The sequence below is a fragment of the Oryctolagus cuniculus genome, chromosome 5, assembly GCF_051225735.1.
Source record: "Oryctolagus cuniculus isolate XC-2025 breed Fujian yellow rabbit chromosome 5, ASM5122573v1, whole genome shotgun sequence".
NCBI lineage: Eukaryota > Metazoa > Chordata > Mammalia > Lagomorpha > Leporidae > Oryctolagus > Oryctolagus cuniculus.
Window position 1 is genome coordinate 1317008 of NC_142871.1, and position 13708 is coordinate 1330715.

The following is a 13708-nucleotide window of genomic DNA, read 5'->3' on the forward strand; positions in this document are numbered from 1 at the left end:
ACTGCACCCCTGGCAGGCAACGCCCGTCAATCAGCGTCTCTAAGAGGGAGCCGTGAGGAAAGACGGTTTCATTAACCTATGAACTTGGTCCCACCGAGGAGGAGCAGGGGCTGGCACGATCGCACTGGGGTTGGTAAATTTCCCCACTGCTCGTCACAGCCAGGGAGAGCGGTGCTACACAGACACGGTGCAGTCAGAGGAGACAGCGTGGGCAGGGGGCTCGCCTGTGCTGTCCACACAGCTGAAGGTGGGAATTCTCATCTGGCTTTCACCGTGTGAATCACGTCCAGCGTCCCCGTGACTGATGGCTCGTGTTCAAGTCTCGCCTGGTCTTTAAGCTAAGTGCTGTGAGACCCGAGACAGCATCACACTGAACCCTGCTCTGAACGTGAGCCCAACCCAATCACCACTCAGGACAAGCCGTGCACGCCACTGCCGTGTCTCAGCACACCTGCAGCGTGCTAGGTACCCCATCACAGTGCCAGCTCCCAAATCCTCCAGGCTCCCGTCACACACAATGCAGAGGCGGCTCGCTGCACGTACCCGAATCCCTGCTGCTGGCACGGTCCAGCGCAGACCCCGGATGTGCACGGCAGGAAGTCAGCTCCATTCCCCTCCACAGCTTGTACAAAGGCGGACTGATCCACACAACAACACAACTTCAGAGACGAGATCCCGGGACTCGGGGGCGCGCGTCTTGGTCAGGGACCCGCAGTGAGAGTGAGAATACCCCCTGGGCTACGAGGGCTCCAGACAGCGGTGGCCGAGCTCCCGTGAGATCGGCGAGTCCAGGGCCCTCAAGACAAGGGACACACACCGCGGTCTGCCCAGTGCCCTGGGTTCCCAGGTGCAGAGGGCATGGGGTCTGCAGGGCACCGCGTCCCGGGGTGCCCGCACTCTCACCTACATTCCCCGGGCTCTTGTGAGCTCCACGCGCCCAGGCAGCCCTTCCTGAGGTGGGCAGGAGCGTGAAGACAGGCCCACGTGGAGACGGCCTGTCCCTGAGTCCCCCTCACAGACTGCCTGCAGGAGAGGCATTGCTCGCCAGCTGTCACCCCCAGAGCCCAGCTGGCCTCTCTGCAGGTCAGGCCTGGGAGCAGCACTCAGCACGGGCACGCACGGCTGCAGATAAACTGTGCCATCAGCACACCGTCGGCTCCCGAGACACAGGCAGAGGCTGAGAGCCTCGGCTTCGGCACCCAATTACCTGTGCTACATAGGCACAACTCCCACTACACCTGTGCCACCTGCACACAGCACCCACTGACCTGCACACAGCACCCACTACACCTGCACACAGCACCCACTGCACCTGCACACAGCACCCACTGACCTGCACACAGCACCCACTGCACCTGCACACAGCACCCACTACACCTGTGCCACCTGCACACAGCACCCACTACACCTGTGCCACCTGCACACAGCACCCACAGCACCTGTGCCACCTGCACACAGCACCCACTGACCTGCACACAGCACCCACTGCACCTGCACACAGCACCCACTGACCTGTGCTACCTGCACACAGCACCCACTGACCTGCACACAACACCCACTGCACCTGCACACAGCACCCACTGACCTGCACACAGCACCCACAGCACCTGTGCCACCTGTACACAGCACCCACTGACCTGCACACAGCACCCACTACACCTGCACACAGCACCCACTGCACCTGCACACAGCACCCACTGACCTGCACACAGCACCCACTGACCTGCACACAGCACCCACTACACCTGTGCCACCTGCACACAGCACCCACTGCACCTGTGCCACCTGCACACAGCACCCACAGCACCTGTGCTACCTGCACACAACACCCACTGACCTGCACACAGCACCCACTGACCTGCACACAGCACCCACTGCACCTGCACACAGCACCCACTGACCTGCACACAGCACCCACTACACCTGCACACAGCACCCACTGACCTGCACACAGCACCCACTGCACATGCACACAGCACCCACTGCACTTGCACACAACACCCACTGCACCTGCACACAGCACCCACTACACCTGTGCCACCTGCACACAGCACCCACTGACCTGCACACAGCATCCACTGCACCAGCACACAGCACCCACTGAACCTGCACACAGCACCCACTGACCTGCACACAACACCCACAGCACCTGTGTCACCTGCACACAGCACCTGTGTCACCTGCACACAGCACCCACTGCACCTGCACACAGCACCCACTACACCTGTGCCACCTGCACGCAGCACCCACTGCACCTGTGCCACCTGCACACAGCACCCACTGACCTGTGCCACCTGCACACAGCACCCACTGCACCTGCACACAGCACCCACTGATCTGCACACAGCACCCACTGACCTGCACACAGCACCCACTGATCTGCACACAGCACCCACTGACCTGCACACAGCACCCACTGCACCTGCACACAGCACCCACTGACCTGCACACAGCACCCACTGACCTGTGCTACCTGCACACAGCACCCACTGCACCTGTGTTTCCTGCACACAGCAGCCTCCCCTGACCACGCCGTCCCACCTGCTTGTCGCAGCAGGAGGTTGGCAATCACAGATCTGAAGAAACCCTAGCTCAGCCACAGCTATTTCGACAAACACACTGATTCCTCCCTATGAAGCCAAGAGCCTCAAGTACTCGGGACTAAGTTCAGAACTGGGCTGTTCCACACTCCAAGCCCAGAGCACCTTGCCTGAGGCACAGAGGCACTGTCCATTCTGTAGATTCTACAGAGCAGAGCGCTGGTTCCATACAGCAACATCAACGGCGGCTGAATCTCACTTGCGCTGTCGAGCACAGGAGGTCAAGGCCGTGCGAGGCGAGCGTCTTCAGCCGTCTCAGATGTAACTCCCCTTCACGACGCAGCTCTGTACTGTTTGGACTCCAAATGTTGTGTCCTAACTACTGAGCCACAGTGTGATGGCTCCATCAGATATCGGAGTCTGAGCACTCAATGTGACTGAAATTAAAATCTCCAGTACCTGGGCCAGCACTGTGGTACGGCAGGCTCATCGGCCGCTTGGACACCAACACCCCATTATCAGAGCGCTGGCTGGAGTCCCAGCTGTCCAGTTTCTGATCCAACTCCTGCTGTGCCTGGGAAGGCAGAGGAAGATGGCCCAAGTCCTTGGGGCCCTGCCATCCACACGGGAGACCAAGTTAAAACTCTGGGTTCCTGGATTTGCAGCCATTTGGGGCGTGAACCAGAAGACGGAAGATATCTCTCCCTCTCCCCATCCCACTCCCCCTCCCTCTCCTTCTTCCATTTCAAACAAGTAAATAAATACTTTTAAAAAGTAAAAACCAGGCCCGGCACTGTGGCGTAGCAGGTAAAGCCATTGCCTGCAGTGCTGACATCCCATGTGGGCGCCGGTTCAAGTCCTGGCTGCTCCACTTCTGATCCAGCTCTCTGCTGTGGCCTGGGAAAGCAGTGGAGGATGGCCCAAGTGCCCGGGCCCCTGCACCCGCGTGGGAGACCTGAAGGAAGCTCCTGGCTCCTGGCTTCAGATCAGCACAGCTCCATCTGGGGAGTGAACTGGTGGATGGAAGACCTCTTTCTCTCTGTCTCTGCCTCTCTGTAAGTCTGCCTTTTAAATAAATAAATATATCTTTAAGAAAAAAAAGTAAAAATCACTAGCATGATTATGAAAGTTGAATAAATTCAGTTATGCATATTTTTGGTAGGTGAATTAATGTTTTTAAATAACACACGTTTACAGTCCACACTCAGGAAGAACTATCTGATTTAGTAAACAGTAATCTCTCCAAGTGACAAAACTCAGTAACTTAAGAATCTAATAACTTTATGCTTTCATTATAGTATGCTTCAAAAAGAGCAGGAACAGAAAAATCTTAGGGGCTAGTGTTGTGGTCCAACAGGTTAAGCTGTGGCCTGCAGTGCCGACATTCCATATGGGCACTGGTTCAAGTCCCAGCTGCTCCACTTCTTCCGATCCAGCTCCTTGCTAATGGCCTGGAAAAGCAGCAGAAGATAATCCAAGTGCTTGGGCCTCTGCCACCTACGTGGGAGACCTGGAAGAAGCTCCTGACTCTGCCTTCAGCTTGGCCTAGCCTGGCCATTGAGGCCATCTGGGAATGAACCAGTGGGTGGAAGACCTCTCTCTGTGTCTCTGTCTGTCTCTCCCTCTCTCTATAACTCTGGCTCTCAAATAAACAAATAAATCTTTGCAGAAACAAAAAAAAGGAGAAAAAAATCTTAGAAGTGAAGAAAGATAACATAATTTGTATTATTTTCCCTTGGGGCATGCAATTTAGGATGATTTAAAGCAGAATTAAAAGATAATTATCTTTTGGCACTCATTTTAATATGTGCAATAAAAGAAAAGTTATCAACCCTGAATAAGGCTCAGAAATATTTCCACCGAGGGGGTCTCATAAAACCGCGGACGGCTGAGCGCGGGGCTGTCTCCAGGACACAACTCAGGGCTGTGGCGAACGGTTGAGGACGGGAACACATTTCCCTCCTGAGCCCCAGGGTTTTGCAGCTGACCCTGTTTCTCCTGCTCACGTGCTACATTTTAAAGACAGAGCCCGAGGATTAGCCCAGGGGCCGGGAGAAGGTCCCCATCTGCAGGCGCCCAGCATAGCCTCTCCTCCCACGCTGCACACCTCTCCCCGCGGCCCGGAGCTGGTGGGACACAGCCAGGCTCCATGGCCAAAGGGAGCTCCAAGGCCAGTCGTGACACAGAGGCCAAGGGCGCCAAGGTCCACGTGCTGCAAGGGACCAGGCAGGGGCCGGTCAGGGCGCCCAGGCCTGGCTGCAGGGAATCTGAGCCTCCAAAGCCTGTGGGTTTCAGAAGCCAGCATCAGGGAGGGCTCCTTCCCCGCCCCCCCCAGCACAGCTGGGACCCAGCAGCTCCGGGTCTCCAGGGCAAGGCACACGGCCCAGCCCACTGCAGCAGGTCGGCCCTGCTGGGTCCCTGGGGCAGCAGGGAGCGAGGTGGAGGGGTTGGCCGTCAGAGCAGGCACACTGCCCATCCACGCTGAGCCAGGCAGCGAAGCCCTCCCAGCTGTCAGCCCCACGCTGCACGGGCACCAGGGAGATGGCCCTGGAGTGAGCCCTGCCCGGGTCGCCTGTCCCACTCTGGACTGCCCATGTCTGTTCAGGAGCAGGTGAGACCTGACTCACCAAGAGTTTGCCCCCTGCCTGCCCCACAGGTCTCTGGGTGTTGCCCTGCTCCCCTCAATCTTGCCCCATCGAGGCCCCCACACAACAAACGAGGGCCCCAGCTTCCCTCAAAGTCCACAGCACACCTTCCAGAGACACAGAGATCATGGCCTACCACTCCCGAGCTGCTCCAGGAAGTAGTCGGTCACTCGCGGGTGCTGTCTCGTCCTCCCTCGCGAAGCCTGCCTGCCTCCCAGGGCCCCTCCCGCGGCAGTAGGCTCTCACTGCCCGGCCCCACCCTAGCACGAGCTGCAGGAGCAGGTGTAGGCTGGCGGGGGCTTTGCGGGTGGGAATGCAGCCGGGCCCAGTCGTGATGGAATTCTGTCACTCGGGCCACACAGGAGGCAGAGTTTAGGCTCTGTACACCCAGGGTCCGAGGGACTCCCCTAAGGACAGGGTCCTGGCCCCCACAAATCTGTCCCCAGATCCCACTGGAGAGCAGGCGACCTGGCAGAGGGAGAACGGAATTTGCATTTCTGAAGGCTGAGCCAGGATCCCACGCGTGTGCGGAGGCAGCGTGCACTAATGGCCAGGCTGGGCGGGATCAGGGCAGGCGCCAGCTGGGAGGGAGGAGCCCCTGGGACCTCAGCTCTGCGGCCCCCAGGGGTCACCGCTTAGGAACCCCCTAAGAGGAGGACCCACCTGGAGCTCTGGCGTGGGAAGTGCGTGGGCAGCCACCACGTGACCATCCCTCTCCAACATCACGTTGCTGCTGACCACTTGGTCCCTTGCCCTCACTGGCCAGTGGTCAAGGGTCCCATGGAGGGAGGAAAGACAGCATGCAGGGGTGTCCAGGGCTGAAGGGAGGGCCAAGGAGGGGGAGGCTCGCCGGCAGCTGAGCTCAGAATTTCCACTGATGTCCCAGCAAAAGTCCCCCCAAAATGCCAGCGAGGACTCGGGCCCACAGGTGCAGGAGCCCACCAAGCCTGCACAGCTGAGGCCCACACAGGTCCCTGTGTGCGCCTGCTCAGGGCCTCCCACAATACAGGGTGTGGACAGGAGGACAGAGCCTTCCCCCACGTGACAAAGCCCTCGTGCAGGCTCCGGGCCTCGGCTGAGAGGAGCACAGCCGGGCCAGGCCGACTCACAGGCTGAGGCCACCCGGCAGAGGCCCAGGTCACAGTGGCCTTCCAGGCGCTGGCCATGTGTGGCTGTGGCGCCCCCGTGGTTGTGTGGCTCCAGGCCGGCCCTTGACTCGGATCAGCAGCAGCAGGATTGCAGAACACACAGGTACCAGAGGGGCCCGTGCGGCGCCCTCACTCCTGAAGCCCCGTTAGTGCAGGCGGCAGAGCCCCCGCACCTCCCGTGCGTGTGTCACATCTCCTCGACGGACTCCCGGGAGACCCTCCCCAAACTCCACCTGCGGAGACGGAGACAAGCCCGGGGCGTGGATTTAAAGAATCCACGTACTCAGCGCAAGAACAATACAGCGGGGGTAAGCCGGGTCCCAGGACTCTGTAAACGACTATGACACCACAGGGCACAGCGGGTAAAGCCGCCGCCTGTGACACCGGCATCCCACGTGGGCGCGGGTTCAAGTCCCAGCTTCTGCACTCTGGGCCAGCTCCCTGCTACTGTGCCTGGGAAAGCAGCAGAAGACGGCCCGAGGGTTTGGTCCCTGACAGGAGTTCCTGGCTCCTGGCTTCTGCTTCGGTTCGTTTTAAAATGCCATGATTTTGTGCTTTTACTAAGTGGAAATCAGATTGTATTATGTTTAATAACGACATATACCAATGGATCGCACAGGTGAAGCCAGTATCACAGGACCTTTGATGGGCGAAATCGGGTACCTTCCGTAAGTGGACCCGTGACACCGAACGTGTGATAGCAGAAAGTGAGGAGCGCCGTAAGTACCAAGCGATTCCACATTTGAATTATTTTATAAGTACTAATTTACATAACGAAAGTGATGCTTTTCTCGTAAACGGACTGAGAGGGGGACAGTCAGCAGCTCTTTATAGGTGAATTTATTTCAGGGACCGCAGAGCCCGGCGCACGCAGGGTCCCGGCAGAGGTCACCGCTGCTGTCCAGGTACTGATTATTTGAGCTTTCTTGACTTATATTTATCCTTCTTGATTTGTATTTCTTGATTTACTTGGGCTTGTTGTTTGCTCATTTGGTTTGGTGTCAGGGAGAGGCCGCGGAACACCTGGTTAGCGACGGCTGCTTCAGTGTCTGCTGACCCTGACCCATCCCCTGCAGGACCGGGTCCCTGTGCCCCACGGCATCCCACCGCGTCCCACAGGGCCCAGGCGACACCCAGGGACCGCGCCCACTGCGGCTGCTGGTCGGTCACGTGGTCCTGACAAGCACCTGGGGAGGGGTGGGGAGCAGCACTGGAGGTGGGGGCAGGTCTCCAGCCCGGTGACAGCTGCAGGACAGGATCGGGCCCGACAAGCTGGGCAGAGCTCAAAATCACCAAACAAGAAGTCAAGTTGAATAACCGCGCACACGCGCACCTCCCAAGGACAACTGGAGTGTCTGCCGCGGGCCAGCCCGGAACAAACCAGCCCGGGTCTGCACTACGCCCGCGTGCCCCGCATGGCTCAGCTCAATGCCTGTCAGAGGCGATTTCAGCGCCGGCCAATGCACCAACACGCAGGCTGCCAGGTTTCTGCTGTGGGACGCGGAAGGGCGTGCGCCCTGGGGGCAGCGCGGGAAGGGCCGAGCCCAGCCGTGTCCTTGGTCCACAAGCGCATGTGGGTGCAACCCAGGGTCACAGCCCAACATCACAGAGCCTCACGTCACACATGACGTCACACGGCCTGACACCACGCAGCCTGACGCCACACAACCTCATGTCACACATGACGTCACACAACCTCACGTCACACAGCCTCACGCCACACATGACGTCTCACAGCCTGACACCACACAGCCTCACGTCACACATGACGTCACACAGCCTCATGTCACACATGACGTCACACAGCCTGACGCCACACAGCCTGACGCCACACAGCCTCACGTCACACGTCACATCATACACCCTGACACAACACAGCCCGATGTTACACAACCTGACACCACACAGCCCAACGTCACACAGCCTCACGTCACACGTGACGTCACACAGCCTGATGCCACACAGCCTCACGCCACACAGCCTGACGAAACACATGACGTCATACAGCCTCACGCCACGCAGCCTCATGCCACACGTGACATCACACAGCCTGACACCATACAGCCCGACGTCACACAACCTGACACCACACAGCCCGACGTCACATAGCCTCACATCACACATGACGTCACACAGCCTGACGTCACACAGCCTGACGTCACACAACCTCACGTCACACATGACGTCACACAACCTCATGTCACACAGCCTGACACCACACATGACGTCTTACAGCCTGACACCACATAGCCTGACGCCACACAGCCTCACGTCACACGTGACGTCTCACAGCCTGACACCACACAGCCTGACGCCACACAGCCTCACGTCACACGTGACGTCTTACAGCCTGACGCCACACAGTCTCACGTCACACGTGACGTCACACATCCTGACATCACACAACCTCACGTCACACACCCTGACGTCACACAGCCTGATGCCACACATGACGTCACACAGCCTGACACCACACAGCCCAATGTTACACAACCTGACGCCACACAGCCCGATGTCACACAGCCTCACATCACATGTGACGTCACACAGCCTGACACCACACATGACGTCCCGGAACCTGACACCACCGACGTGCGGTGGCCTGATAGGGGTTTTCACTTTAAGGGCGAGTGCGTTCCTGGGGACCTCAGCCACCGTGACTGGGCGCTGCTCCCTGGAACCCAGGGCCGGTGCCGCCGTGCCGCCCCCGCGAGCAGCCTCGGGACCACCCGTAGGCCGAAGCGCAGCGCCAGGCGGCTGCACGCCAGCACCAGCTTTCACAGCGCAGAAGCGAATCGGGCGATTTGGGGACAACTCGGCACGGAATTCCCGGAACTCGGCTTCTGCGTTCACGAGGGCGCCTCCGGGTTAATTCTTGTCCCTGACCTCAGTCCTGGAGCATCGCGACGCGCTCTGACCCTGACCTCAGTCCTGGAACATCGCGACACGCTCTGACCCTGACCTCAGTCCTGGAGCATCGCGACGCGCTCTGAATTTGTTTTCTGCACACGGACCTCAAGGTCAGGTCTCTGGATCTCTCCCTGTCTCTCTCAGCCAACGAGGACGAGGGCAAAGCTCCCCGCAGAGCAAGGCACAGCCAGTGGGCGAGGCGCCAGGACCGGCCTGGGGCTCGGGCGGGCGCTGAACCCCCAGACTGATGGTTTCCCGGCAACAGCCCCGTGCAGGGCCTGGACCAGATGCCCGCGGTGTGCTGGCCTCCCACAGCCCCTGGCACCCGTGGCAGGCGGGGGCCAGAGCACAGCTCGGGGAGCTGAGGCAGACGCCGCCTCTGCCGGCCTTGGGCAGAGCCCGGAACACCCAGCGCTTCCGGTTCTGTGTCTCTCCGCAGCCGCACGGCCCCGTGCAGGGAGCACAGCTCCGCTTCAGGAGGAAAACGGGAACTCGCGGGGTGGGGGTGGGGGACACAGGCAATCAGCTGGGGCCCCTGAAGCTGCGGTCGCAGAGCCCGCCCAGGCCGCAGGCTGAGGCCTCGGACGCCGGCAGCAGCCCCGGCCAGCACGGCCTTGCAGCAAACAGAATGAGTAGCCGCGTGTGTGCACACCGCTGCCATCAGGCCAAAAGCGAACTCTCATTAACCAGCATCTTCATCTTTAAGCCTGCAGCTAGAGTTTGCCTAGAGCAGATGGAGAAACTTTTTGGAAAAACTAAGAAAATTTCATGACAGTGCCAACCCTCAATGTGCATTTTGGCAGCCAAGTCATAAAGTGGTGCTGCTCCCACGACAGCCACCAAGGGAAAGGCGAGTCCACGCCCAGCTCCAAGAGAAGAGGCAGTTGCCGGCTCTGGCAAAGCCCGGCCGGTGCGCCCAGCCCAGTTGCCTGGCTCTGGCAAAGCCCGGCCAGTGCGCCCAGCCCGGTTACCTGAGTTCTTGGTGGTTTTGTTCTGCCGGCTCTTCACTTGCTCCGTCCAGAGCGTGGGGTAGCGAGACGCGATATCTAGTGCGCAAGAACAGAAAGGCGGCCGCTTTTAACTCCTCTGAACACAGACTCGGGGCCACGTGCCGCCAGGTGACCTACCGCCAAATGGCACACGCAGATGGAAGGTGCTGACAGAAGCCATCGAATGACTGTGTTCATGAGACACAGGGAGACAATGGGGGCATTTTAAACACATCACTGTCAATGTGTGGCTTTATCCTTCACCCACAAGGACAGCTCAGTGCGGCCTGAAACCAGACAGGATTTTGAAAGAAGCCCGGTATACGCAGGCACGGGCCGGTAGTCCCGTCCGCAGCCACACAGCTCAGGGCTTCTGCTGCGCTCAAAGCACCAGCGCACGGAGCCAGGTCTCCCCCACACGTCAGGAACACACACTTTCTGGTCACACTGTCGAGCAGTCGGAGCTGAAGCTGCGGTGTGGCCGGACGGCAGGTCCGAGCCTCGGGACCCCGCAGGCTGCCTCAGTGCGCTTGCCGCGGACACAGTGCCGGGCACACACTGGCCGTCACCTGACCTGCTGTCACTAGCTAGCGTCACCCTGCCACCTCTCCGTCCTGCTTGTCGGTAATGTGCTGGCCGCACACCCTGTCTCCTGCCTCCTCCGACCCCAGAACTGGTGGGATTTTGGCAGATAGCCCGCCCGACAACCAGTTAAAGGTGAAGGCAGGACATCTCCTTGTCATGGCCACTAACGAAGATGGGCAATGTGAGGGACACGTGTGTCTGAAATATGATTTTATGTTATCCAAATAGTGAGCTTTCGATTCATAAATTCTTACTAAATGTATTCCCAGGGGCCGGCACTGTGGCGCGCCAGGTTACGCCACCAGCATCGCCATGAGCACCTGTTGGCCTCCCAGCCGCTCCACCCCGATCCAGCTCCCTGATAAGACGCCTATGGAAGCAGCGGAACACGGCCCCAGTGCGTGGGCCCTGCACCCACACAGGAGACCCAGCTGGAGTTCCTGGCTCCTGGCTTCAGCCTGGCCCAGCCCCAGCCCCAGCTGTGCAGCCATTTGGGGAGTGAACCGGCGGGTGGAAGAGCGCTCGCTCTCTCTCTCTCTCTCTCGCTCTCGCTCTCTCTCTCTGACTGACAAATACATCAAATAAATCTTTAAAAAAATAAGCAAAACCTCCTGTCCTGCAGTGGGAAAGCAATGGCAACACGAGGAAGCCTCGGGTCCCAAGGTCATCAGGAAAGAGCGGGCGCCCTCACGAAGCTGGGGAGGGCTGCCCGCACGGCCTCTGCCTGCGTCCCTCCGAGGGGACATGAGCCGTCCTGATGCCCAGGAGAGGTGACTTCCAAAGCCCAGAGAGCTAAGGCACCTGTCAGCCCACACTAATACTGTGCGAGTGGTCAGAGTTCCTACAACCTGCTCCCTCAGGACGCCCCGGCGCGCACCTGTGCTGTCAGCCCTCCTCCTCACGCTGCACACCCAGGAGACTCTGGGCCCGCAGGCCCGGGGACCACAGCGCTCTGCCCTTTGACCCACGTCTCCCCACCCCCTCCCAGGCCGCGCTCTGCTTCTGTGCACAGGAGCTCTGTCTGGGAGGTGATTTCAGAGTCCACGTGTCAGTGAGGTGACGCAGGGGCAAGTATGTGCCTGGCCTGCCGCCCTCCACGCCCAGGGGCACCCTGCGCTGGAGCGATGGGACCCCCAGCCCCTCGCCCGCCCTCCACGCCCAGGGGCACCCTGCATGGGGCGATGGGACCCCCAGCCCCTCGTCCGCCCTCCACGCCCAGGGGCACCCTGCACGGGGCGATGGGACCCCCAGCCCCTCGCCCGCCCTCCACACCCAGCAGTGCCCTGCACGGGGTGATGGGACCCCCAGCCCCTCGCCCGCCCTCCACACCCAGCGGTGCACTGCATGGGGTGATGGGACCCCCAGCCCCTCGCCCGCCCTCACACTCCCCCACCCCACTCACCTTCCTCATCTCCTTGAGGCTGAGTCTCCAACGCGGGAGCTGCGGCATCATCTGAATTCAGAACGGAAAAGATTTGCAAGGAGACTACAATTATGAGAGTGAGTTAGTAAGTGCATGCAGGACAATGCTGGACACGCATGCACCCCCCACAGACCCCACACAGCCCCAAACAGACCCCCCACAGACCCCACACAGCCCCGAACAGACGCAGGCACCCGTGAGCCTGCCCAAGCCTGAGCCACGTCCGCTGGGGTTCCAATCCATGGGGGCCCTGGGCAGGCTGGGCTGGGGTGACCTGAGCAGGGGGCCCAGCACTGGGTAAAACACTGGGCCTCACAGAGAGGCTGCTGGGGCGGAGCCAAAGCGGACATCGTCCCCTGCCCTGCCTGTCCTGGGTGGGAAGACCAGGGCGGGGGAGGCGTGGACCGCGCCACTGTCCTGACCACACCTCAGACACCGCTTCCACCTCGCCCGGCTGCAGATGGCGACAAGGGCCTGGGGGTGGCACGAGTGATGGGAGCCCTACGTCCCCTTCAGGGACAGCCTGAAAATGCTCACAGGCAGCTGTGGCTGGACGGGACCCACACAGGTCCTCTGCTTTTGTCATCTCCCTGGAACCACTCAGCAGAGCAAGCGCGGACGCCGCGTTCTCCCCAAGACCATTGAAAGCCCCCCGCAGGCCGGGACGCACACAGCGTTTTCTGCCGAGGACCGCGGCATCTGTGGGTTTGGCATTCAAGGGGTCCTCGCAGATCCCAAGGGGGAACTGAATTCAGCAAGGGCGGCCTTGTCCAACTGACAACCACACTCGGGTCCCGGCCAACACGAAGCAGAACGGCTCCTGGAAGCCCTGCTCCCCACGTGTGGCCCCCGGCCCCCACCCCACACCTTGTTCATGGAGCTCTGTCACAGAAAACCAGGATCAGCCCACGAGAGATGGCGACAAGGGAGGGATGGGCCAGCTAGTCACTTTCCCAGCTGTCGGAAGGACGAACATGAAGTTGTCTTACAGCGTTTGAGGTGGAAAACCAAACAGAATTTTTTAAAAAATCCTTAATGGTGAACAATCTCTTAAACAAGTTTGCCGTCAAAATACTGACCCAAATGTTGAATCACATTAATTGAAATACCAAGTCTAATGTTGACAGCAAAAATCAGCTGAATGTTTTGCTACTGACTATTTTGCAAACTTTTCCCAAGAAAACAAAATGAAATGAGGGCTCGTATCCAAGACACCTCTGACGCACGAAGCATCGGGAAGAACACACTGAGAAAAGTCGGCATGCGACGCATCTCCGCCTCTTAGAATGACAGGAATCAAATGCGCCATCGCTGGTGTGGGCTTCGCCGACGGCTGCGCAGGCCACCACGCCGGGGCCAGCAGCTGCTGCTCCACCTCCCGGGTCCCTGCCAGCTGCCTGCAGAGGGGGCTTGGTCCAGGGACTCGTGGCCCCCCAACCCCGTGCCTGGCACAGGAATGTCAGGCACT

General features: G+C 59.7%; 1 protein-coding gene across 2 annotated transcripts in view; it reads right to left on the reverse strand.

The window, feature by feature from the left end:
* The window catches only part of SMOC2 (SPARC related modular calcium binding 2), a 134337-nt gene that overhangs the window by 50937 nt on the left and 69692 nt on the right, over positions 1-13708 (reverse strand). The window contains exons 6-7 of one of the 2 annotated variants that reach the window (XM_070074590.2): positions 12220-12270; positions 10215-10289 (exon numbers count right to left, since the gene is read on the reverse strand). In XM_070074590.2, coding sequence (XP_069930691.1) covers positions 10215-10289; positions 12220-12270 — 126 coding nt within the window. Of the gene's footprint in view, positions 1-10214; positions 10290-12219; positions 12304-13708 lie in introns of both variants that reach the window. The other variant, XM_070074589.2, reaches the window with a different exon arrangement.